The sequence below is a fragment of the Engraulis encrasicolus genome, chromosome 2, assembly GCF_034702125.1.
Source record: "Engraulis encrasicolus isolate BLACKSEA-1 chromosome 2, IST_EnEncr_1.0, whole genome shotgun sequence".
Taxonomy (NCBI): domain Eukaryota; kingdom Metazoa; phylum Chordata; class Actinopteri; order Clupeiformes; family Engraulidae; genus Engraulis; species Engraulis encrasicolus.
Genome location: NC_085858.1, coordinates 5,344,463 through 5,371,073, shown reverse-complemented (window position 1 = coordinate 5,371,073; position 26,611 = coordinate 5,344,463). Strand labels below are relative to the sequence as shown.

At 46.0% G+C, this 26,611-nt stretch overlaps 1 protein-coding gene across 1 annotated transcript in view; it reads right to left on the bottom strand.

Moving 5' to 3' along the window:
• Positions 1–1,815: 1,815 nt before the first annotated feature.
• setd2 (SET domain containing 2, histone lysine methyltransferase) overlaps positions 1,816–26,611 on the bottom strand; it is a 26,740-nt gene continuing 1,944 nt past the window's right edge. Inside the window, exons 3-23 of the mRNA XM_063220229.1 lie at positions 24,465–24,495; positions 19,850–24,300; positions 19,605–19,736; positions 19,254–19,382; positions 18,941–19,064; positions 18,768–18,845; positions 18,231–18,328; positions 17,888–18,023; positions 17,416–17,550; positions 16,750–16,878; positions 15,468–16,190; positions 14,841–15,272; positions 14,656–14,704; positions 10,298–10,592; positions 8,751–9,675; positions 8,062–8,184; positions 7,301–7,437; positions 7,005–7,119; positions 3,949–4,023; positions 3,385–3,486; positions 1,816–2,476 (exon numbers count right to left, since the gene is read on the bottom strand). Of these exons, the coding sequence (XP_063076299.1) occupies positions 2,315–2,476; positions 3,385–3,486; positions 3,949–4,023; positions 7,005–7,119; positions 7,301–7,437; positions 8,062–8,184; positions 8,751–9,675; positions 10,298–10,592; positions 14,656–14,704; positions 14,841–15,272; positions 15,468–16,190; positions 16,750–16,878; positions 17,416–17,550; positions 17,888–18,023; positions 18,231–18,328; positions 18,768–18,845; positions 18,941–19,064; positions 19,254–19,382; positions 19,605–19,736; positions 19,850–24,300; positions 24,465–24,495 (8,581 nt within the window). The 3' untranslated portion in view covers positions 1,816–2,314. The remainder of the gene's footprint in view (positions 2,477–3,384; positions 3,487–3,948; positions 4,024–7,004; positions 7,120–7,300; positions 7,438–8,061; positions 8,185–8,750; positions 9,676–10,297; positions 10,593–14,655; positions 14,705–14,840; positions 15,273–15,467; positions 16,191–16,749; positions 16,879–17,415; positions 17,551–17,887; positions 18,024–18,230; positions 18,329–18,767; positions 18,846–18,940; positions 19,065–19,253; positions 19,383–19,604; positions 19,737–19,849; positions 24,301–24,464; positions 24,496–26,611) is intronic.

Below are 26,611 nucleotides of genomic sequence, written 5' to 3'. Positions count from 1 at the left end.
AGAGTTGTAGAGTGGGGAGGGTAGTATGGTGTGAGTGCACTGCATCATGATGAGTTAAGAGTGAGGGAGGAGCACTGCCTGCCCGCCTGCCCGCCCGCTATCCCTTCCCATGGCGCCCCAGGGTGGCGATGCCTACTTGCTAGATTAAAAGCCGTTAAAATGAATCCCATTTCCAGACTGGGTGACTCAGCTGACATTAATGGTGCGTGTGTTTGTGTGTGTGTGTGTGTGTGTGTGTGTGTGGTGTGGTGTGGTGTGGTGTGGTGTGGTGTGGTGTGGTGTGGTGTGTGTGTGTGTGTGTGTAGAGAAAGCCAATGCAGCTCATTAAGAATGGAAGCAGGCGCCTGGCCTGCGCGGAGACATAAAAACTGCAAGACGAGGCATCCCCATCCCATATTCTCAGTGTCCAGGTGGCAAACACTAGACTTCCTCTGGCAAGTGAGTCACCACCACCACCTGAGGTCTATCCCCCCCTTTTGGAGCACACAAGGGAGGCAGAGAGGACAGAAGGAGAGAGAGAGAGAGAGAGAGAGAGAGAGAGAGAGAGAGAGAGAGAGAGAGAGAGAGAGAGCACGAGAGAGTAGAGCAGAGCAGAGAGCAGAGAGAGGACGAGAACGAGAGATTGAGCATAGAGCAGAGAGAGAGAGCAGCATGACCCTTGATGCCCTGTCTGTACTGCCGTGCAATACTAGAACGCAGTAACTCAAAATGGTCGGAAATTTTTTTATATCGGAAATCGGTTCTAAACTACCTCATTTGTCTTGTGTCCAAAAATGGTGGTCCAATACCGTCCCGTTTTGGAGAAAACTCATTTTGAAAGTGCAAAAATGACCCAAAAAAGGTTAAACAAAAACGCAGTAAATCGGCGAGTTACTGCTGCACGTTCCAATGGGACTGGTTTGGGAGTAGACAGTAATACAAGCTAAGAACGCAGTAACTCCTGCAGTAACTCCATTTTGTGGCAGTAATACCAGCCAAGAACGCAGTAACTCTGTTTTTTTGTGGCTAAAAGACACATAAATGTTGTTTTTTTGGGGTTTTTTTTTGTGTGCATTAAATTTCTATCCTAAACAAGCATTACCAGGAAGTGTCACCACCAATTTACCGACAACACAGTTGTCGCGCCATATGGAAAACTTTGAAGCCTTTTTTCTCAGTTTGCCGTTTTCAGAGTTACTGCGTTCTAAGATTGTAGGGCAGTGTAGCCGTCTCTCTTCAGGCTGCCCCATCCTGACCAAACATCACACTGTTTCCACCTCCACCACGAGGGACCGTCCCGCTCCACCAACCACAACACCTCCTCTCGCCCTCGCCTCGCCGACGATAAAAACCCAGCCAAGAGAAGCACCGGAAAACAGAAAACATTAAAACACTCAGTGGCTGGGAGGGGAAGAGTGGCTGTGGTGGGTGGGAAAGAGGCAAAAAAGGAAGCGATGTGGAGGAGGGATAGAGGGCCATTAGCATTCTTCACTTCTTTCCTTTTTTTATTTTTTTTCCCCCCCTTATCTAGCTCATGGTTAAAAATGCGGCCATTAACTGCCCAGGCCTGACAAACCCTTTAAAAGAGACAAGGAGAGGAGAAAAGGGAGAGGAGGAATGGAGGGGGTGAAAGAGGAGTGCTCCAGAGGACAAACTGCAACTGAACAGAAAAAAAAACAAAATAATAATAATAAAAAAGCAAACAAACAAAAATAATAAAAAAGCGGGAGGAAAATAAAAACAGTAAAAAGCCATCATCCATGACGGGGGGAGGAGGGAGGGGAAGAAAAGTCAGTTTAGCACCCCTGTGTGCCATGGAGGGCACAGCAGTTTATGTTTCTCGTTGGTTCTTCAGTGAGCCGTCACTCATGTCAGTCTGTGAGTTTGTGAGTGATGACGGCCGTCGCGTGGGGCCAATCCCCTCTCAGGAGGGGCGGCGGGACACTGCGTTCCGGAGGGTTGGGGATTGGACACAGCACTCCAACTCCTCCCTCCGTCATACCACAGGGCCATGGACCCTCTTCACCGACGGAGGAGAAAGGGGCAGGGGAGGGAAAGGCAGACTGGGGGGGAGAGAGAAGAAGAGCACCGCCAAGGAAGAGAAACCACTTCTTCTGGTCGTCTAGTGTATCGGTTTCCTTCCTCCTGCCGTTCCTCTTCCGCATCTTCCCTCTGTCCATTCCCTCCCCTCCATGGTCTGCTTGCGGTGCGAGATGAGAATGGCCCAGCAACAAGTTAATTCGTTCGTTTTTTTGTTTTGCATCTTCCTTTTCGTTATGACGTTTTCCTTGCGTCTAATTTAATCAAATAGGAGGACAGCACGTTTTAGTCCCGTTTAGTCCATGTCCAAGTCCTCTTTGGGCCGGTAGACTGTGCCGAACTTCTGCATGTACTTCTTGATGTATTCCTTGGTCTTGTGCTTGACGTTCTCGTTGCACTCCAGGTCCTCTGGGTTCTTACACGACTTCAGCTCCTTGTTCATGACGCCGTGGGTAAGCTACAGGCAGGCAGAGGAACAGAAAAAAACAAAACCATTAGGTGCAGATTCAGAGACTCACCAAATAAGAGCATGCATTTTGAGGCTGGAATTTGGACTGAGGTCTGCAAGCTCTTTTGGCTTAGTATTATGATTGGATAACTTCCTGGTCACTCAATTGCCCTCTCTAGCGTTCCACAAAGCCCCATTTAAACTCTCTCCATGCAGCCGTGCGACCCAGAGCACGTGTGCTGTGGCATGAAGCGGGCACTGATGGGATGCCTGCATCTCACAACCAGGGCCAGATTAAGGCACAGGCTAGATATGGCTGCAGTCTAGGGGCTCCCACCTGCCAGAGGGCCCCTGATAGGCCAAAACTTAAGAATTGCAGAATTAAAGTTCAAAGGAGATTAGGAAAAAATGATACAAAATGCACAACTTTGAAAAGTGCAAATTTCTGCTTTTCAAATGAAACATTAAATTGCGCACATCTGTTGAAGAAAAATGAAAAAGGTGAAAAAATTCAACCACGGCCCCAGCAGATTCCAGTCCTGATTCTAATCACTAGATGCTAATCAATAATGATTACTTTGTTGTTGAAGGACACAAACGTCCATTATGAATTCTAAGCCTCTCTAAGATTTTACACGTGTACAATCAACCCATTCATGGTCAATGCAGAAAGCCCAAGAGAGGTTTTAAATAGTACATTAAACTTTAAATGGTTTAATATAAATGAATGTGCAACATTGTGGCAAACAGACGCAAAGATAAGGAGGTCAAGTGCAATCACAACAAATAATGGGGACGGACATTTTGAGCTTTACCACATTTTTTTCAGATTAAACATTCATTTTGTCTCATGTACAGTCATTGGATTAAAGTTATGCTGATGGAATGAATGTTCTTAGAGGGCTTGATGGCTGTACCTTCCTGGCCAGGTGTTTGAAGTCCTCAGTGTTGCTGATGCGTCCCAGCTTGCAGTCTGGTTTGCGGTACGGGTTCAGACACTGCACTATGAACTGGGACATCTGAGGAAATAGGATTTAGGGAAATAAGAGAGTTAATCACTACAAGTACTGTACATTGGGTTGAAACTGTGTATAGTATACATCTAACTCAGTGTTTGAAAGTATGCACAAAACCAAAATAACAAGATGTCATTACGTCAATATACTTCTGCTTTCCCCCCTAGTCATCCATCTTACTGAAGCATGTACGATGCACTAGTAGACACAATTTAATGTGCCATACATTTTGATATGAAGCTGCATCCTATTTCTCCTGTGTGAGTCTTAGCAGGTCTATTTGCTCTGAAAACAATAACTGTATATTTTCAATCATAAAATGAATATCAATGTCAGATGACGACTTTTACAATGTGCTACGGGCTCTCTTTGGCCCTCCGCCCCCGTTGGGAGTGATGTGTTTCTGTGACTAATGGGCAGAGAGGCAGCTGTGGGAGAGGGATGAATGGCGGTTCAGGGGCTTACCTCTTTGCGGAAGACCTCCTTGCTTTTCTTGGCAAGCTCGCTGGAAGTGTCTGCTTCTGCCGTTTTGGTGGAGAACTGGGGGAGGATGTGAGGGGTGAGAAGAATTCCCATTAGCTGAAAGCCATTTCCCCCTCTTTCACACAATTAAATCATTTGACGTGCACAAGCAAGCAGATTTAAGTAGTAGTACTGACAGGTGGGCTAAAAGTCAAATAGAACATCACATTTTTTTCTTTCTTTTTTGATGAACACAATTTTCAAGAAAAAGTAAGCCAACCAAACACATTTGAGGATTTCATTTCCACTGATGTTTCAAAATAGTACAATTTCCAAAAGAAATCTCCACAACACAACAGAGCTTTCTAAAAATGTTGGATCTGTTCAAATAATAATATTATTAAAAGAATTTCACTACAACACCACAAACACCATTGTGTGTAGCCCTAAATCTCATTCCTGATATTTCCTATGCCTTCATACATGCGAGGGCTGAAACCATTCCCAAACTTTCCCAAACACTAATTTACCTCTACCACAAGGTTATCTTAACCCGGTTTACAACTGAACCATCTTTTTGGCCTTCCATTTCCACGTAGCAGATATTTAAAATCCAGATATAAAAAAGCAGGCTTTAAAAGTATCCTGTTTAGAAGACTGAAACGCATTTGTTACAATGGACGATTTTTTTTTAAATCGACATGTTGCATTTACACCTAAACGGGAGAAAATAAATGTCCTGCTACGTGGAAACAGCAGCCAAGTCTGGTCTCCGTGCCATGACTGAGGCTCTCCACCCCACCAAGGAGCTTCTACAGCCTCTCATGTGCCCTGCGCGAAGAGCTCCCGCTGCAACGCAGTGCACTTCACATTCACAATATGGCTCCACATTAAATCAGTCAAAAACCACTGGCCAAATGAAAGCAGTGTCCTCAGCTGGTCCTGGTTATCCATCAAGGAGCCCAAAAGAGAATGGAGAAGGAACAGAGGAGGAGGGGATAGAAACAAAAGGGGGTCACTGCCCGCGGCTCCACAGCGAGAGGGACAACAGACAGGCAGACAGGGCTGAGCGGCAAAGAGGGAAAAACAAACACAGGCTGACAGCACAGGATGCAGCCCTCACTCAGGAGATCAGAGGGTTCGCTTTAGCACTGGACGTCCATACTCTGCTAAACTGTAGTGCATTTCTCAAAACTATAGATGCTAACTTCATTAGCTACTTTGTTGTTTGCAATTCAGTCTCCCATTGGCAACTAACCAAGTTGCTAACTGGCTAGCAACTACGCTTTCGAGAAACGCATCCCTGCATAGGTCTTTTACTTCCACATAGGCCCTACACAACAATAAGGGCCATTTTGGTACACGTGTTTTTTATGCTTTTAACTTCTTACTTCACAGCAAGATTAAGGCTTTATTTTGCTAGAAACAAGGCCGACAGGCGGACAACAGATGCGTCCCTCTATGCCAGTTCCAACTATGCCATTTTTCCCCCCAAACGCCCCCCTGGCCTCCTCCTAGCCTGTCAACGCCCCCCGAGGATGTACTTTTTGTTTATTGGTCATCATGGACACTCCAAATATTGTGGCAGGCAGCAAGGCAGCAAAATGGTGAGACATGGCTTTATTTTTTGCAGTTTAGGGTATAATAAGCTTATCATCATTCTTGGATTTGGAAAAGAACCATAGGCTATGATTTGAAATTTCACATAGCCTAGATGAAGTAGGCTACATTACTACATTACCAGACATTTATTAGGCCTAACAACCTTTAGTATCATGCCATTTCAGCATTATGTGCATGTGGGAAAGAATCTAAACATCGACAAATAATAAATAAATAAAACCGTTTGGGTGAATCATGCGCTTATGGGTTCACCCTTTAGGTGAATTATGGACTTTTTTTCAATACCAGCTTCACCGTCAAGGCACAAAGCAGTGAACTTCCGTGCCAGAGTTTATCAAATGCACACGACTGCAAAGCAATTACGAAAGACGCGTTCTCTCCTGTACTCTCTCTGAGCACAACGAAAAGCACCTGTGGGGTATGAGCCTGCCAACGAAAAAACCTCCCTATGTCAAATGGCCCAGCTGTCTACTTGTTGTTCGAGTGAAAAGGCAGAACTAAGTAGCCTAAACTTGCTGGGAATATTAAAAGGGGGGCTCGTAGGCTACATACAGACGTCTGAGCCCGAGTTTGTGGACTGGGGAAAAGCGGAGGAAAATGTGAATGTTATGAAAGAAAGAAAAAGTTAACCAAATGTTACAGGTCCACGTTTAGAGGAAGAGCTGCGCTGCGGATCGCCTGTCAACTAATTACAGTTCCATGTCGTGGAGCGTTATACATGCAAACGCCAGTCTATCCAAGCACAAAGGAAAATGTGAATGATATGAAAGGAGAAAAGCTAACCAAATGTTACAGGTCCACGTTTAGAGGAAGAGCTGTAGGCTATGCGCTGCGGGTCGCCTGTCAACTAATTACGGTTCCATGTCGTGGAGCGTTGTGCAATGCAAACGCCCCTCTATCCGAGCACAAACATCTGTGTCAAAAACTGCCTGCCTACTTCTAAATAGTTAATTTCCGCTAGTTTCTGACGAATCAAAATAAAGTTCTCTCCCATTGTCCAAACGCAAAACAATGGCGAAAATTGAATGCCCCCCTCAGTTGTCTCTCAATGCTTCGTCAGTTAGTCTTGCCTGTTTGGTAACATAGCATACGTTCTGGCTTGCACGCATTCGCTCCGGTTCAAAATGGCAACTCTGCCGCCTTGTGGCCACAGGAACACATAGCATACGTTCTGGCTTGCACGCATTCGCTCCGGTCCAAAATGACAAGTCTGCCGCCTTGTGGCCACAGGAAGGAACAATTGAAGGAATACGTTTCAGACACAATTGAAGGAATGCGTTTCAGACGGACGGACGGACGGACAGACCCTCTTATAGAGATGCTGGGACGCATCTAAAAAGGTCTAGAACCACAATTTCTTCTACAACCTCATTTCTTAAATAAATTACATTATATTCATATTGACTACAGTAGTAATACCACTACACATTATTTACCTTTGATGGGTTTTCGTCGTACGTTGGCGTGCCAAGGTCCATCTCTGCCTCATGCCCCACACTGCAGTCATCGCTTCCACCGTCCCCCCAGTTTGGAGGATCCCACTGGGTTTGCCTAGAGTAGCCAGACGACACGCACAGACACCACAGTCAGCATGAGTGACCAATCAGATCCAATCAAAACCTAATCTTATTAGACTGCACCTTATTGGTCTGAGCATCTTCTAATATTTAAATCCTCAGCATTTCAGACACACGCACACGCACACACACCACCACACCCCTAATTAGCGTACCGGGTGAGGTTATGGTAGTAGTAGATCTTCCCCTCGGGGTCGCGGGCTGCCTTCCAGTGAGGCGGCAGCACGATGGTCTTGGGCTTAGGCGGCGACGGAGGGGGCAGATCCATGATCCCATTGGGTACAATCATCTCCTACAAACAAGTCATCAAGAAGGAGAAATCAGCAGGGTGCAAAAAGGTGAACCAGAGAGGAGCTGGGGATACAAAGTTTGTCAATCCCTGAAGAATTTGAAGGTGTCAAGCAAGACATACTTCATACATTGAGCATGCATTAGACCAGTAGGAAGCAATGCCTTCAGTGTTGTGAATGCTGAACTGTTGCCTTTGTGTACATTTGTCTGTAAAGTTGGTACCACACGCCCCCTTGTGGAAAGATTCAGCATGTGCTTCTATGACAATACACTCAACCCACCAACAGTCCAGATGAACTTACAGTGGGAGAAAATGTTAAAAAAATGGAGGGGAAAAAGTGCATCCTTTGGAATATCTTCCATGTCTGCCTATATTGGTAATAACATAGGTGTACTTACTTACATCTTACGTGCAATAATTATTGAAGACCTGGCCATATTTTATGAACAGTTTAGGCGGAAATGTATGTTTTTTCCCCCCTTACAGTGTATTGGTCTCTAAACTGTGTTGGACTTTCACCTATGGGTGTTGTACATGGTATATCACAGCACCCCCCCCTGAAAAATCAATTTATTTGATAAAAAAAACAAAACATGGATGAGTAACCTAAGCTAGCGGTGTTACCTGCTGGACTGGTTGGGCGGTGACGATGGTGGTGACGGTGCCCCCCTGCTGTACCACCAGGCCCTGCTGGTGAGCCGGGTACATCTGCTGGTTGTGGAGGTAGCCTGCAGTCTCCGCATACGTCTGCAGACCAGACAGAGGAAACATATGGTGAAGCTAAAGATGCATGTACACAGACAGGCAGACAGACAGACACGTCTGCTGCCTCTGCACCACTGAACACACAAGATAAGACACTAAGCACACACAATAAGGGTAAACATGCATGTGTAGTTTGTGTACACGCGCAAATCAGATGGATATTAAAGAAGGTACTCCAAGGCTTTGGACCGAGACAAGATGCCCTTCACCTAGCCTTGTCATCACAGGCACGAGTAGACATAGTAATGTAGAAGTAGTCATAACCGCACCACAAAGTACATTACGAACATCATATCTCATAGTTTTACTGTTGTCCCAGTGCCACTCTTGTCATTTTATCTGCTGCCCTTTAACATCAAAGGACCACAATGGAAATAAGCTTTCGAGCTTTATTGGCTCATCTTGAGTCTATTTTTCTTTTATTGCAATTTAGTGCAGTTTATATCATAATATGGAACTAAAATCATGTATTTATTTTCTAGAACTGAACTGGGAATAGAACAAGAACTGAGAATATCGAACAAAATCATTGATTCATTCATTCCTACCTGGATGAGTGGTGTGCTGGTAGGGGGGTAGCCAGTGGGCAGGCTGTAGATGGTCTGGCAGGGCTGGCCCTGGTAGTAGATGGCGGCAGGCTGTGGTGGTGCTGCGGTGGTGGGGTAGGCCTGCTGCTGCTGCTGGGGTGGTGGTGCCTGGGGCTGCTGCTGCTGCGGAGCTGGAGGCTGTGGTACCTGCGGTTGTGCTTGCACAGTCACCGCCTGCTGCTGCTGCTGCTGCTGCTGCAGACCCAGGGGGTCCCAGAGTGTTGCGTAGGCCTGCTGCTGGGCCTGAGCACCGGGGTTCTGCGCAGGCATAGCCAGGACGGCTACACCGCCGGTGGGGTCTTGCGTAGGCGCGCCGGTGGGCGAAACAAACTGCGGTGCGGACACCGGGACGGACGCAGCAGCAGAGACTTGGAGGTCCATGGGGGGAGCAATGTGCATGGGCAGCCCCATCGAGGGGGACACCACGGCCCCCGGCTGGACGGAGCCGACAGCGGACGGTGGCATCTCCTGGTCGTAGGGCGTGGTGGAGCCTGCTGGAGTGCGCATGGGCTCCATAGGCGGAGTGGGGAGCAGCACCTTGCCTGCGTTGGGGTTGGTGGGGTCCACGAAGGTCTGGATGGGGTAGCCGGGCGGGTAGTGGATGTAGGATGCAGGGCTGGAGCCGTACAGCATGGGGTCGAAGGGGAGAGCCTGCATCTGCGCTGGCTGTGGTAGGGGCTGCGGCGGCTGCTGCTGCTGCTGTTGCTGCTGCTGCTGCTGTTGTTGAGCCTGTTGCTGTTGTTGCTGCTGCTGCTGCTGTTGTTGTTGTTTCTGGGCCTCGCGCTGGGCAACCTCCTGCTCAAACAGCTTGCGACGTTCCTCGGTGGAGAGCTTGTTGCGCTCTTTCGTCCGGCTCTTTTTCTTACTGCTGCTGCCGGACTCAAACCTAGAGAGCCAACACACCAAAGCCAGAAACAAGGCGCCATGAGCATGGGTTTAAGACCAGAAGATCTGGGGCCTATACTACAGTACAAAGCAGGTTCAGGATAAGTTTAGGTCAAGTTAAAGTGGACCTCCAGGATTTTGGACACCTGACCTCATTTCCGAGTCAGCCAGGGTGTAAACAATGTGGATACGGGATAAGACTTGGGGGCAGGCTACCAATAGCCGTTCACTTTCGCTAGCTTAGCAACATGGACATGCGAATTCACAAGACTGCATGGAATGTGAAAAAAACTTTCTGGACACATTGTTTACACCCTGGCTGACTCAGAAATGAGGTCCGGTGTCCAAAATCACAGAGGTCCACTTTAAGAGGTAAATCATCTACTAATAGAAGAGCCTGGAGTCTTCTTTTTTTGAAAAGAAAGGTCTTGTATTAGGTGATTTACCTCTTAATCTTAACTTATCCTGAACCAGCTTTGTAGTGTATAGGCCCCTGTCCACCAAACCCGAATGGCTCCTCTACCACCCCAGTATTCATTTACCAGACTATGTCCATAAGTGGCGGTCATTGGTGTAGCGCACAAACACATATTAATGAGAACAAAGTGCAGTCAATAGTTTACCTCTCCTCTCCTCTTCGACTCCTGTCGTAGGAGGACTGTGGAGGGGGGGAGGGGGAGGCTCTTCTCCGTCTCCGCTCTGCACTGCGGGCCCCTCGTTCGCCGCCATCGCGCTCTCGTTCCCAGTCACGCTCACGCTCTCGCTCCCGCTCCCGATCTCGCTCCTTATCCCGGTCGCGCTCCTTATCCCGATCCCGATCCCGATCCCTCTCCCTCTCCCGATCCCTTTCACGCTCTCTTTCCCGACTGGCTGAGGGAGTGCGGGGGGTCAGCTGCACATCTCGATCCCGACTGCGATCTGGAAAGGAGTACCCAACAACCAACACATATTATTATTATTACTATTATTACCCAACAACCAACACATATCATTATTTGTATTATTATTATTATTACTACAAACAACCAACATATATTATTATTCCTACTAACCAACAACCGTTATTACTATTACCCAACAACGAACACGCATTTCTTTTCATGAATAAGGACTGCATGAGATATGGCTCTGCTATTCAAATTAATCGGAGGGAAATGTGTGAGGTTTCAAGAGGAGATATCACTTGCAACAGATCAAGTGGGCAGAGGCCCATTCCCTTACTCCATTTTCGGAGCGGTTTCCAGTAGGCTCTAATGGGTCCCTTCCTGGGTGACTTGGCATGGTTAAATATTAACTACGAAGTAAATAAAACTATTGCTAAGTACACCAAGAAAATGGGATTCATTCTGCAAAACATGCATGCAATAGTACTAGGGCTGTAACAATATTGTATAGAACAGTGAAATCGCGATACACAAGGTAGTATCGTGATACGCCTTTTCAAAAGATCCATTATCCTTTGGTTCAGAAAGCACTAAGGCTGTAACGATATTGCATCGAACCGAGGGATCGCGGTACGCAGACCCACGAACCCCTATCGCGAAGCTTCCTCATAGAATCGCGATGTGCCCTTTTAAAGTTGTTACCCCTCAGTGTAGAACACAACAGGCAACATACAGGCAAGAGTTTGCATATGCGCTTAAAAAGACCAGTAGAAAAAGGGCGCACACATTCGAGTAACAGTTCCATTCACCCCTTTCTCATATAAAATGCTCCTTCCAACCAGCACGTTGTTGTTATCTATTGCCTGAGCAAACTCCGTGAGACGAAAAACTTTGGCAAACATCAGAAGGTGAAGGCCAAATGAACAACAGACTAAGAAGGCTTTTATAAACGTGTCAAGATTTTTTTTACTCATGCATGCGCGATGTATTGCGAGTGGAGTTTGACGTTGGAGCGGAGAGAGAGAGAGAGCGAGAGAGAGAGAGCGCGAGAGAGAGAGCGCACGAGATGCTTCGCCTGCCTATAAACCAGCCTGGAATCGCTTGTAGGGAGGTGCCCGAAGTCGGACGAACGTTGAGGTCGATAGGCAGGATATTAGGCAGCATTATTTCTTCCCACATTAATGTTAGGCTATATTGTAAAATTACCGCCTACATAAGCAGAAAGCATGCTCCATTTCAGCCTCTGCATTCATTCTCGCTCTTGACAAAATGTCAAACCACAAAACAAAACGAAAAACGTGCGCGTTACGTAGCAGTGAGAACTAAGGTTCATTTCGAGTTTTGATTGTAGGCTACGGGCAGGCGCTGCTGCACGATCAAAAAAAAGCTAGGGAAATATTTAACTTAATTAAAATTAAGTGTTGCATTTCTTTAAGTAGCCTAACCTAATACAACATGTTTCCTGATGATATAGGCTATGGCCAGTGTTGTTTTAATGTTTGGATATTAAGTAAGACAGCTGCCAATGACTCTCTCTCTCTCTCTCTCTCTCTCTCTCTCTCTCTCTCTCTCTCTCTCTCTCTCTCTCTCTCTCCTCTCTCTCTCTCTCTCTCTCTCTCTCTCTCTCTCTCCTCTCTCTCTCTCTCTCTCTCTCTCTCTCTCTCTCTCTCTCTCTCTCTCTCTCTCTCTCTCTCCTCTCTCTCTCTCTCTCTCTCTCTCTCTCTCTCTCTCTCTCTCTCTCTCTCTCTCTCTCTCTCTCTCAGCCTATTTATAAGCCTTTTTCCTTGGTGAACTAATATCCCTTATTTCTCTGTGTTGTGTTTTGATGTCAACACCTGGGAACAGGTTGCAGTGGTAGCCTATATCTGCAACATCATTCAGCCTTGTAAACCTACAAAATTAATGCAGGCAGGTAAATGCAAAAAATATATTAATTACAAAGTATATATATAATTTATTTCTTCTTGTTTTTTTTGTTTTCATTTTTTTTTCTTCAATTTTTTTTTGTGAAATCGTGGGGCATATCGAACCGTGGGTCATATATCGTGATACAAACCGAATCGTGGGGTGGGTGTATCGTTACAGCCTTAGAAAGCACCCACATGATATTATGTGATACCATCATTACTCTTTTTTTTTACTTTTTTAAGTAGCCTCTTGTAACCTATTCTACCTTTAAAAATCATGAAGTGAACCGAACCATAGGTAAAAAAAATCATGATACGAACCGGATCATGAGTTGACTATCGTTACAGCCCTAAATGGTACACAACATTCTGATGGTGGTCTCCATTCTCATCATCAGTCACAGTATGGAAGGCGCATTCACAGGACTGTGATGAGGTGTCAGAGAGGGAAGTAGGCCAGCTCACTCAGGACCTCTCGTCAGACACACACTACAGCTATAGACGCAAGTAGGGCTGCAGAGAGATGCTTCATTACAGTATATTACACTTTGCTGCGGCTTTTATCCAAAGAGACTTTTGGTTATTTTTAGTTAGTTCGCTTTTTTTGGTTACAGTCCCTGGAGCAGTATGGGGGTAGGGGCCTTTGTCAAGTGTAGCTCAGCCATGGAGTGAGGTAGGGCGTGGAAAGGAGGGGGGGGATTCGACCCTGCAACCCTCTAATCTGAAGTCCATACCCTTAACCACTGGGCCACAGCTACCCTACACACCCTGGGTCTCTCTATTACTAGAGCAGGCCTGGATGATGAAGCTTCCACCGAATCCTCTGCATTTACTGAAGTCTCGAAGTGATTCACACTGGTCGCCTTATCCGCATACTCCTTACGCCTGTTCCTTTAACGCAGGTGATTTGCACAATATCATTTAGCCGGCTAAAGATTAGCACCAGCTTGTCCAGTGTACCGTCTAGACCACGTACAGCTCCAGGCCTTTTTATTAGAACACCATGGAAAAGTTGATTTATTTACATAATTCCATCAATAATGTTAAACTGTCATGGATTGTAGATTCATGGCCCAGTTTTTAAACTATTCCAATCATTATTTTTTTTCTTTTTATATACGTTGGCCATCCAGCTCAAAAAACCCATGAATTGGGGAATTCGCATTATTAGAATATTGTTATAAAATCACTTTTTTCCTCATCAAAATTCGGGTCACATTAAATCAGTTGAAATTTGGTACTTTCTACATAACATGCAATGGTCAATACTTGGTTAGGACATTCTCTGTCTTCATAATGGCCATGATGCGTTTAACATTGAAGTCAATGGCAAAAACAGTGCATGGGAGTTATGGAAGCCCAGATATAATTGATGCTTTGCTGTCAGCTGTTCTTGTTTGTTGACCTGGTGCCCCACACTTCCCTCTTCAATATCCCCGAAGATTTCCATGCCACGTTTTGGTGTTAACTCACCAGTTTAATTCTAACTCAACAGAAATAAAACCCCATTCATTTTCAATGGGGTTTCATTTCTGGTTATTTAGAATTAAACTGGTGAGTTAGCGCCAAAACGTGGCATGAAAATCAACAGGGTATATTGAAGAGTGAAGTGTGGGGTACCAGGTCAACAAACAAGAACAGCTGACAGCAAAACATCAAGGATATCTGGGCTTCCATAACTCCCATGCACTGTTTTTGCCATTGACTTCAATGTTAAACGCATCATGGCCATTATGAAGACAGAGAATGTCCTAACCAAGTATTGACCATTGCATGTTATGTAGAAAGTACCAAATTTCAACTGATTTAATGTGACCCAAATTTTGATGAAGAAAAAAGTGATTTTATAACAATATTCTAATAATGCGAATTCCCCAATTCATGGGTTTTTTGAGCTGGAAGGCCAACGTATATAAAAAGAAAAAAATTAATGATTGGAATAGTTAAAAAACTGGGCCATGAATCTACAATCCATGACAGTTTAACATTATTGGTGGAATTATGGAAATAAATCAACTTTTTCATGGTATTCTAATAAAAAGGCCCGGAGCTGTATGTAGCGGGGGTATTAACTTCCTGAACCTGTAATGTCCGGTTATGGTTACCAGTTACTTCTGTGGCTCAGATTTAGCCATGGAGAGAGCGAGAAAACTCTCAGACAGACAGGTTGATAATTGTAGAAATGCCTACCACTGGTCTCCTTCTCCACCTGGCTCTTCTTGGGAATCCTATACACCTCCTAAGAAGAAAAGGGGAAAACAAGATTTAAAAAATCTGTCACACTAGAAGGTTGTGAGTAAATGCATGTTGCGTCTACTAAAAAGAGATGTTTTGTGTGGGTGGTGTTGTGTGGCGTGACCTTGACAGCCCTGTACCTTCAGGTCTTTCCAGCTGTCCAGCAATCTGGCCGCCAGGTCACTAATGTCCGCCGCCGTCTTGACGGACGGCTCCTGGCTCTTCTCGCTCTCCACGTCCGAGACGCCCTCCTCCTCGTCCTGCGACGACGTGCCAACGCCCGCCACGTCACCGCCGGGCACACTGGCTACCTCCGCGGCCGCGCTGCCCTGGGCTGATGGCACGGTGATGTCGGTGGCAACGGTTGCCGATGTAGCTGGCTTGGTGTCACAGGGCGTTCCTGTGGAATCCTCATCGGCTGCAGCATCCGGGGGTGGTGGTGGTGGTGGTGGTTGTTTGTCGTCAACGGCAACTGGGTGTTCTGTGACGTCTACAGAGGCTGTGGGGGCGTCACCTGTGGGGGATTTCTCAGACGGGCCTGGAGTGGAACTAGCACTCTCCAACACAGGAGTCTGACAAAGGAAGGAGGGATTTTTTTGTGTTAGTCAAACTTGAAACTGAAAACCACATGTACTCAACTTAGGTCCCTCTCCCCCTTCTCTTAAAAATAGGAGTGTGTGAAAGATAGAAACAGAGACAAAATACATTCTCCAGAGCTCAGGCCTTAAAAAGAGAAAAGTAGAGGGAACGGAGCCACAGAAACGTACCTCCTGAGGGGTGGTGGGAGTGTCACTGCTGGCCTCTTCTCGCTCTGCCTTGGCCTCAGCCTGGCCCTCCTGTGGAGCTTCAGGTGGGGGTGGGGTTGGAACGACGTCCAACAGAGCATCGCGATCTGCTGGCGACTCGGCCTGGCTGACCTCCTCCGTCTCCATGGGAGTGTTGTCCTCCGCCCGTTTCCTCTCTGCATCTTCACATCGCTCCCCCTCCTTCTGCTGCTCCCCATCCTCACGCTTCACCTCCGCCACCGGTTCCTCCTCTCCACCCGCACCGTCGCCAGTCTTCCCTGCCGTGCTGCCCACCCCCTCGGCTCCACCGTCGCTCTCCATGGTAGTCCTGTCTTCTACCAGCGTCTCCTCTTCCTCTTCTTCGTCTTCCTCCTCGTCCTCCTCTTTCAGGTCCGAGGCCTTGCTGGCGTCCGACATGGCGCTGTCCAGGCTGTTCTCGCTGACTATCTTCAATCGGCGGTACACGGCGCGCTTGGGTGTGTCGGCGGCGTCCAACTCGGGCCCCAGCTTGGTGAAGGAGGAGCCGTCGGGCGTGTTGAGGGGCGTCTGGGCGCGTGAGGTGCTCTCGCTGGAATAGCCGTCCTGCTCGGACGGCAGGGCCACCTGCGGTCGGCTCTGGGCCCAGCGCTGGATGAACTGAAGCACGCGGCTCTCCTCCAGCATGTTCTTGGTGGAGATGGGCAGCACGCCCAAGGCCTTTATGATCTAGCCAAACAAGTGGGGTAAGTATGTTGAATTGATATTGCACACCCAATGCCTCTATGTAGTAGAACAAGTGGAGTAAGCAGGTTTTATAATGCATACCCAATGTCACTACACTCTAGTGAAAACAAGTAGAGTACTAAACATGTTTTGCAGGCCCAACTTTGACTTATAAAGCACACCCAATGCCTTATGATCTAAACGCAACAAACACATTATTTCCATTAAAGATGGTTTAGATTTTTCAAATGCTTGGCAAAAGGGCCGACTGATCTGGGTGACGACAGCGAAAATGTAATCACAACACATTTTTTAGATGTTTCAGGTGAATGTTGTATTTCAAAAGCTGTGTGATTGACAGTCATGTTTTTGACTCTGAGAGAACGTATTGTATATGCATAAGTGTCGCCCTGTCAGTGTACTGTCACTGTATTGTATTGTGCTTTCATGTTATGGGGACCCAATCGAAAATTAGATATTATATGTCAAGGGCTATACCCTTAAGAACAATAAATTCAAATCATGGTTAGTTCTAGTTGATTCCATTTCCCTTTCCCCTTACCTCCAACTGCAGCTTGGTGTTGTTAACAGAGTTGCCTTTCGCTTCTGACAGTTCCACCATGAATATCCATAGCAACGACAGACCATGGTGATCCAGAAACTGCTTCAGGCACGAGGAGTTTTGTGTGTTCTTAAGAGACAAAGAGCAAGTGTAAATTGCTTTAAATGTACAAGGTGCACTGTATAGGATGGTGGCCAGCATAGGTACTGCAACTATGCTGCTCATCGACAATGTGCTGTCTACTGCCAAATTTGATCTTTTCATGAATAAATACTAAATAATAAATGAATAATTACCAGTATGACCAAAGCACAGTATGTTTTGCAGCTAAAAATGTCTATTTCTGGAATTTCAAAACAGCAAACATGGAGAAGATCCCACCCCCCCTTTCATGAATGACAAGTGCAATTTTCCCAGTCATAATGAATACTTAGAATTTTATGGTGGTGGTAAGTATTCATGAAAAACCTCACATTTGTGAATGGACAGCATGAATTCTAGAAATACTTAAAATATTACACAATGCAAGCAAGCAATAGAGATATTTGATGTAGTTCATAAGAAATTAAGGGTGTACACATCTTCACTTAAAATTACTTGTACACAGCACACTGCAAATGCCAAAAAATAACATGCATGAATACTAAAGCCAAGGCTCATCTCTACCTGAATGAGTTTGAGGCAGGTGAGTCTCTGCTCCAGGGTCTCAGTTCGGACCATGAGGCGACACAGAGACACCACCTCTTTCTCATCCTGCAGACCATCGCCATTCTCCAGCAGGGCCTCCAGCTCCTCATCCACCTGACGCAAACAAACACAAGAGAAAAGTCAAGCTTCAGATCATTCATGCATCCATACATTCATTCATTCATTCATTCATTCACGATCTGACAATTTGAGGAATTAACAAGAAAACAAAAACACACAAAGCTGAATATGAAGGTGGAAAAATTAATGATAAAAAACCCTTAGCCATGTAAATTACCGGCGTTGTACAGTCTTGGCGAATATATTTGGAAATATACACACAAAAGAAGGGCATGGTGTGACATTTTCACAACCTTAAAAATAGTGCTGTCTGATGTGGGCTAGAGCAGTTGTATCCGGTCTGTGCGGCGCCTGTCTGTGGTCTACTTACTGTGGTCGGGGCGCTCTTCCTGCTGCTGCGCTCCCTCTGCTTCTTTCCGCCCGCAGCACGAACGCTGACCCGGTTCTCACCGCCCAGGATCCCACGGCAGCTGGGCGCCCCACACAAGCACCTCTGGGCCTCTTTTCTGTAGAGAGGGAGGAGGGAGTGGTTAAGTGTGACTGTGGTGTGTGTGTGTGTGTGTGTGTGTGTGTGTGAGAGAGAGAGAGAGCCAGGGTGTGTTGCGAAACTCATCCTTTCGGTGATCAACAGCAATGCAGTCTATTACTGTGGCATTCAATAAAAAAAATTTCCAACTGTAACATAGGGCTCAGAATATTTCTGTCCAACTCACCCATATCTTTGAAACTGGTAATCAAAGGTGAGTTCCGTTCCAGCAGTCACCGCCTTGGTGGTGAAGAAGCCCACTCGAAGCTGCCCATTCACTGTCCACTACAGGGGGATTAAACATATCTGGTTAGGAATGGCAACTTCACCACAGACATACATCCATATTCTCATGAGCAGGGCTCTAAATTAATTAACAATATGACTAGTAGATGTTTATCTTACTGGTCAAACACATGCTACCATACCATATCATACCATACTTTCTTTTCTACCAGTCAAACTGAATTTTCACCAGCATTTTGCTGGTTAGCTGATGTTAATTTAGAGCCCTGCTCGTAAGGCTGCACAAGTAATGGACATTACTAATGGAGTATTTAATGGAAAAAGAACACAGGAAAAATAATAAAATCAAAATCATTTTAATATTAAAATTAAAATGATAATAATAAAAAAAACACCACACAGTAAACATACTAGGCATTACAGTCGTGACAAGTAACTTCATTCAGTGAACAACAGGCAAATCAAAACTCCCGTCTACCTTTTGTGTCTCACAATTGGGTTCACAGCTGTGGTTCATGAAGCGTGAGCAGTTCCCTTTCAGAGTAGCATCAATGATCTAAAAGAAATAATTTCAATGTTAAATACAATCCCTGCTAAATTAAAGTGTTGCTTGTTGAGTTAAGCTGGCCGATTTGCATATTTTGTAAATACCTCGTTATTTTTCAAGGCCATGAAGTAATAGTGAATATTTTTCATGCGGGCGTATTCCTTCACCCTCGCCTTGAACTCCTTGTGATCGAGAACCTCTCCACAATATTCCAGCACAAAAGTATTCCTAATAAATCAAGACAAAATTCAAAATATTTTTAATGTAAAAAGGAACTTATTGGTAGTACAGTCATACTGGAAATATTTCTAAAATGCAAATTCTAATGTGCAATTAATAAAGATCACAAAACTATGCATAATACAAAGAGTCCAACATGCCAACATTTATAACCAATTAATGGATTTGTAGACTCACGCAGGAAGGTCTTTGGCAGCCAGTAGACCCCAGCCTTTGTTCTCAGTGAGGATGACTTCAAAGTCTGCATGCTGTTTCTTCTGGAAGCGTCGATTTGAGCAGTATGCTCCATTTGGACAACGTGACGAGCTGGGAAAATAAGCAAAAAGAATCACTTTGAGAACACTCTGTATTTCCTCTCTGCAATCCTTCTTCAGTCAATACTGACAGAATACAAAGACATCTGCGTTTACAGTATAATAGGCTGACATCATTCAAGATGTTTCTAAACACCACAAGGCATATTACATTGACATTGAGGCCATCAAAGAAATGTCCAAGAAAGTGCCTTCTCGTCTGTTAACTCCTTACCATTCAATCATGAGGAGTCGATTGAGGCAGTCTTCACCACAGGCAATCATTCCTCTAGCCTTCTCGTCTTTCGACAGGACCGAACACTCGCACTGCATGCGCTTGATATCCCGATGGGACTTGTTCTTCTTCCTGTAAGAGACGATAACATTCTTGCTGAAACATTCTGAATTGTGTAAAGTTAAAAATGTATTGTGCCTGACATGACACAGTTGTGTCATGTTATCTGCTGGCAATCATCTTACCGTTCTGTAAGGTAGCGGTTTTCTTCAATCAAGTCAAAGTATGGCGGCATCTTTTTGCTTCTGGCCTTGTCTCGCCACACTGCAGGGTCTTGGAAGTCTTTGAGTCTCAACAGTGGCCTCTGCTCCTCTTTAGGATGTGCTGAGCTGTCCTTGCTGTCGGACTCCAGACATTCCCTTTTGCTGGCCACCTCCGCCTCTGCCTCGTTGTCAGAGTCGGACTCAATTTCTTGACGCCTTTTCTTCGGTGGCCCTCTACCCCTGTGTGCTCTCAGACGCTCTTCTTTGGAAACCTGAGGTCCATTTGCACCCTCTGTGGTGGTGGTGGTGGTGGTGCTGCCAAATCCTTTGCAATTACTGCTTATTTCATTGGCTTGCACAAAACCAGACTGTGCAGGTTGTTCGGTGGATTCCCTGCCTCTACTAGACAGCCTTGTGGATCTAAACGCAGCCTCCTCATCGTGATCATTGGTGAGAGAATCTGGATGGATCTGCCCAGTCGAGTCTTGGCGTTGGGAGGAAGGCACAGGGATATGAGCAAGTCTGACGGGCTGTTGGGGATCTGAAGGCTGGGACCAGTAATGACCAGCACTTAGGACCTGGGCAGAGGCAAAATGGTGGCCTTGTTGTAAAGAGTTGTTGTGAACGAGAGTGCCATGACTGCTGTCGGGCTGCTGATATGTACTGGTGGGCAGTTCGTGCGGTGCATACACTAAACTGTAGCCCTCCCTTGTAGCATTAAGGTTATTTTGACTGAATGGGTCAAAAGGCATGTAGTTAGTCAGGTTCCTTGTAGGCTGCGCATTGTGCCAACTGTCTGGTGTGTGTGTAGACTCTTGGCTAGGGTGGTCCCCCAGGGCATCTGTCGATGGAAAGAGCCCAACTTTGCTGGAAGAAGCTTTGCCGACTTTCATTCCTTCGGGGCTAGTGTTTTCCGAGTGAGACACTGCGTTGGGAGCATCAAGCTGGCTTGTGCTGTCTACCATGTTGCTCTGCGACTGGTAACCTGCGGGTACAGCTCCAAGAGGCTGTTGAGGGAGCATCCTGTGGTTTCTGTCGTCTACTGCCTCACATGGAGTTGCATTATGCTTCTGGGGACTCTCACCAATGCTGCCTCCTTGTTCAGCTCTCTTGTCAACATCAGCTGCTGAGGAACCCATCTGCTGCTGCTGCTGCTGTTGTTGTTGTTGGCCTGAGGCACTACCTGTGGTGGGTGACGCAGAGGGATCGTCCAACGTCAGGGTGGAGTTCTTCGGCACAACTACCACAGAGTGCAGTCGTTTCATAGGCACTGTCCCATCGTCCGAATCAGACTCAGAATCATCAGTGTCACTGTCCTCACTCTGGCCATGTCCATCTTCATTCAAGGCTTTAGGCAATTTTGTTTTGGGCAGATCGTTTTGCACCTGCTCGGAATTCTTAGCACAAGTGTTTGACTGGGCGTCACTTGCATGCATGTCTGAAATATGATTTTCAGCTTTCACATGCCCAGATGTGTCGTTGTTCTCCACATGGTTAGAGGTCACTTTACAAAGGTCTGGCGTCAATGTGCAGTTTGTCGACTCCTTTAACAACTCTTTCTTTGAAGGCTTCTTCTGCAATTCATCTGCCCTTTTATCTTCCAAGGACTTTGTGGAATCACCCTCATCTTCCTTTTTCAAAAAGGAATCCTTCCTGTTGCAAGAATCTTCAAGAGTGCTGTCTTTGCTAAATTCTATTCTCTTCACAGAAACAACTTTTTTCACAGGCGACTTAACATCTGGGCTGACAGTTTTCTGAGGACTTTCACATTCTGGGGTATCTTGTCCAACAATGTCCCATCGTGATTTTTTCACATTAGCTACTTTTTTCAAGGGCACAGAAACACTAGCTTTGTCCTCACTAGCTTTGAGTGTCTTACCATCTTCACTCTTAGATGACAGTGCTACAGGGGAAGCCATATCTGTGCACAGTGGCAGGGGGTTACTTTCCATACTGGAAGGCATTTGGTCATCGTGTTTAGTGTCTTGTATCGAGGGTCCCGGGCATGGTGGATCTTTCACAGAAAGCACGTCTACTTTTGACCTGTCCGACTTTTGGCAAACGTTATTGTCTTGGCCATCTACCTTACTTGAGCATGGTAATAAATTATTATTTTCATTGACAGAATTAAAATATGCTACATTTAGCTGCTTTTCTGATAATGCAGAGGCAGTGTTTTTGACCTCACATGTATGATTCAATGCATCAAATTCATTTTTCGTAGAGGAGTAGCCTTTGGCTTCATGAACTTCATTAGTCATTCGCTTAACTGTGCTGTCTACTTCCTCATTCAATACCTTCTCTACATTGTTTACTAATGGACCTGTCTGGTTTGGAACAGAAACTTTTTTATGAGAACTCTGACATTTCATTGGGCTGCCACTAGAAACCTGAATGGAGGGATCATTAAAATCATTAGTTGACTTTTTCACTGAAGAGACCTTCTCCTCTGAACTTTCTGACTTCAACTTAGTCTTAGATTGTCTGGAAGCCACTTCTTTCTTTTCAAGTTGTTGACCTGGATTCAGCCTAGATGGCTGACTGGATGGTGGACTGTTCAGTTTTTCATCTGATTGTCTGGTCTTTTGTGATGTTTTACTAGTTAAAGACGAGGAGTCACGATGATCTGCTTTTTTAGAGGAGTTCGATGAGCCAGAAGATCGGTCAGAGCCTTGTGAGTGAGATTTCCTTTTGTCTTCCTCATCAGAATCTGAGCTGCCACTGCTTTTCCGTCTTTTCTTTGCTGTTGACGCTGTAGATGGACTTGACCGGGAGGATTTGGAGCCGTTTTCCGTTTTAGCGCGTGAACCAGACTTCCTTGAACTTGACTCCAAATCCGGGGAATGTCTCTTACTGTTCTCAGAGTCATTTGTTCTTGCACTGGACCGCTCAGATCTGGAATGCTGAGGCTTCTTATCCGACTCGGATGAACGAGATGACTCTTGAGATTTGGAGTCTTTGTACGATTTTGAAGAGGAGGATTTAGAGTCTTTTTGGGAGCTTGAGCGGGTCGGTGGTCTACTGCTGCTGTCACTGGCACGGGAACGTGTTCTGCGATGGTCATCCTCAGAGTCAGAGCTGTCTCTGGATCTGTGGGTAGCTCGAGAACGAGAACCTCTGGAGTCTTTATGAGGGGAGCTCCGGTGTGATCGCCGATCACTGTCGTGATGGTGTGACCGATCAGACCTATCAGACCTAGACTGCCTCTCGCTTCTCGATCGCTCCGATCTAGAATACGAAGAACTAGACCGTGTGCCACGGGACCTGGATCTTGAGCGGCTCTTTGTCCTTCTCCGGTCTTTGTCAGAACGGGAAGACCGTGTGGAAGTTCGTTTTTCCTCTCGGTCTGATTTAGAATGACTAGACACCTTTTCACTTCTCTCGCTTCTTGACTTTGTGTCCGTTTCTTCACTCTTGGTACCCGAAGACGGCCTTTTAGTTTCCTTTGTCTGACTTTTTGATTTAAGAGAACTTTTGGGCTCCACTGATCTCTGGCTGGAGGACGTCTGCTCAGAATCCCCATCTGACTCCGAACCAGGAAGTGTACTGTCTGATTGGCATGGGCCTTTTTTGCCACGTTCAAGCGATGCAACAACTGAACAGTCTTTATCTTCTTTCCCAATATGGGAGGAATGAGGCGGTCCTGTGGGAACCTCTGGATCCATCGCCTTTGCTTTTGTGACGTCAACGCCAGGGTCCTCATCCTTACCCTTAGCCTCCTTAGCCTGGGGCACTGTCGGCTCTGCTGTTTCAACTGTGGGTGCGGTGGGCTGAACGGCAACAGGCTTGACTGCTGCAGACGGCTGGCTTCCAGTTGGCTGGGAGGCACCAGAGGGCTGGACTGCAGCAGACGTCCGACCCGAAGGCACCTCCTTCTCCAAGGGCACCTCCTTCTCCAAGGGCGCCTCCTTCTCCAAGGGCGCCTCCTTCTCCAAGGGCACCTCCTCCATTAAGACACCGGTATCCGGACAATCATCCTTAACAGACACACTAAGCATATGCTTCTTAAAATGCATTTTCACAAGGTCCACCCTGGGCCTCAGAGAAGGGGAGATGAGGGGCGGATGTGAAATGGTTTCTGGTGCGGCGCTGGGGGCCTGTGGTGCATCACTCTTATCGTTCAACTTCACACTTTCAGCGAGCTGCACGGCTTGAGGAGGAGGCGGCGGCGGCGGGGGAGGAGGTGGAGAGGACACAGAGGGGCGTGGCAGAGAGGAGTGGCCTTCACTGGGTTTGTCCGAGCTCCTGGGCTCAGTGAAGAGGCTCTGCAGCGGCTTCTTTGTGTGGCTGAAGCTGAAGGACACCTTCTGACGACCTTGCTCCTCCAGATTGACCTTGGACTTGGTGCCCTTGGGAAGCAGACGATTGGACAGCATCACTCGAGGGGCAAGGCCTTTGAATATGACCGTCTTCGATAGCTTGTCCACTTTGATCTGCAACGAGGAGGAAAATGAATGAATAATCACAAAGCTTAACAACTCAGTTGTCATAACGTATTATATGGTGATAGGTAAGGTTAGGCCATATCCATGTAGATCCATTAGATATGAAAGTAGAAAAAAAACACACACACACACACACACACACAGCTACTCACCGATCCATTCCCTCCATCCGCACTGTGTTGGCTAGTAAAAGAGAGGAGGAGACAAGAGTTAGATATGCTGATGGAATCAAAAATGCAATTGAAAATACACTGATGTCACGGCATGCTGTATCCTCTTTGTGCAGATGGGCCCTCTGGCGAGCCTGTTAATTAACTCATTGTTTAAAGGGTTCAACTAAATCATAACATTGCTCGGACATTAAAGAGAGCCTGAATGAACAGATTAAGATTAGGTCATTACAATTTTGCTGACAGTAAGGTTATAACATGGGCTCTGCGCAAAGGGGTTACCGGTAAACACCCAGAACAGACGAAGGGGCTCAAGCTGTGCGTAATCATTTACTGTACAACAGAAGTAGCCAATGCAGTGTGACTTACACGTTACATTTCCTTGTGCAAGAAGCAGTCACCACACGCACGCACGCACGCACGCACGCATGCACAGACACACCTAATCAAAGGAACCCTGGTGGTTGAACCATTTCTGCGCCTTCCAAAATAAGACTTGGATATGAATTAGGCTGCCCAGCAACAACTAGGTTAGATGGCCCTTGGGGACTCCTCTCTGGCAGTGACCTTCTCTGCTCTGCCATTCTATAGTGGCTATCATGGGAGGGGTCCCCACTGCTCTGACAGCTTCACAGCAGAGTACAAAAGATGACTGTTTTGGTTTTAGCATGGCTACCATTTAAATAGCGCATACACTTGCTGTTTGAATAAAGCTGGGGCCATAAGGTAAAAACGCCAACACCAGTTTGTGTGTTTGGATGTTCAAATTTCTGTCAAAAATCTAGCCGAGATTATGCACCTGGCAGTGACCTTCTCTTCTCTGCTCTGCCATTCTATAGTGGCTATCATGGGAGGGGTCCCCACTGCTCTGACAGCTTCACAGCAGAGTACAAAAGATGACCGTTTTGGTTTTAGCATGGCTACCATTTAAATAGCGCATACACTTGCTGTTTAAATAAAGCTGAGGCCATAAGGTAAAAACGGCAACACCAGATGTTCAAATTTCTGTCAAAAATCTAGCCGTGATTATACACATTGTATTGTGCAAATGTGCAAAGTGTTCTGGGTGACTAACCTGACAATGAATACTGCAGTCTTCATGTTAAAATCTCAAATTTGTTGTGCCTTATCATCATCCAGCCTTTTCCTAATTGCTTGACCAAGATTCCACACATTACGTAACACAGAAAACACCTGTGCACAGCTTTTCCAGAGTCAGTCAAGCTAAGGCCCACCAACACAGGTGTACCACAACTTCTACTAACAGAACAATCAGTGCTATACGTCACGACGCACTGCTTGGCAGGGCCTCCCAATGTAATCACAAGTATACAGCGAGCATGATGCGTGAGTCAGACATCCTCAGAACAGAGATGGAATCCTGCCTCGTCAAAAAGCCAAATCCACAGTAGCTATACAGCACAACAAAACACAGTCAACTGAGTTCATATAAAAAAAGACAGCTTACTGTTGTAAGCAAGTCAGTCATTCCACAATCACCAGTAGTAGGCTACTGGTATTGTCGATAAAACAAGCTAAATCTGAAATTAATCTGACATTTTGTGCTTAGATTAAGTTAACAGACAAAGTTAATGGCATCTAAGCAGGACGAGCATTAAGCTATTTAGCCAACAAAAGCATTTCAACTACATATCTGTGGATAAAAAGCTGGGTAATGATCACAACCATCCTTTGTCTCAAGTCAGTTCATGAAATGATAACTAAACAGCATCCAACAACATCTGTCATGGTGCAATGGTTGATGTGACCCTTACTTTTGTTTTCATTTGACTATGCACAAATTTTGACCACACGGTAACATGACAACCAAGTTCAAAGGGGCTGTGTCTCTACAATTCCCAGGCTAGATTCTCATTGTGCGAGTACAGCATAGCCTTAAAATATGACTGACTCTAAGCCTTTCATATCGACAGAAAAAGGGGCAATTTTTCACAAAGGAATCCATTTCTGGCATGGTTTCAAATAGGTCACTTAAAATTCCAGCTTTTAGCACCAACAGATCTCGTAATTTGGTAAGCACCCGGCTCACTTCATATGACCCAATAGTGGAGGTCGACAAGGCAACACGACACCACACAATGCACTGCAGTTGTTCACGAGATAAAAAG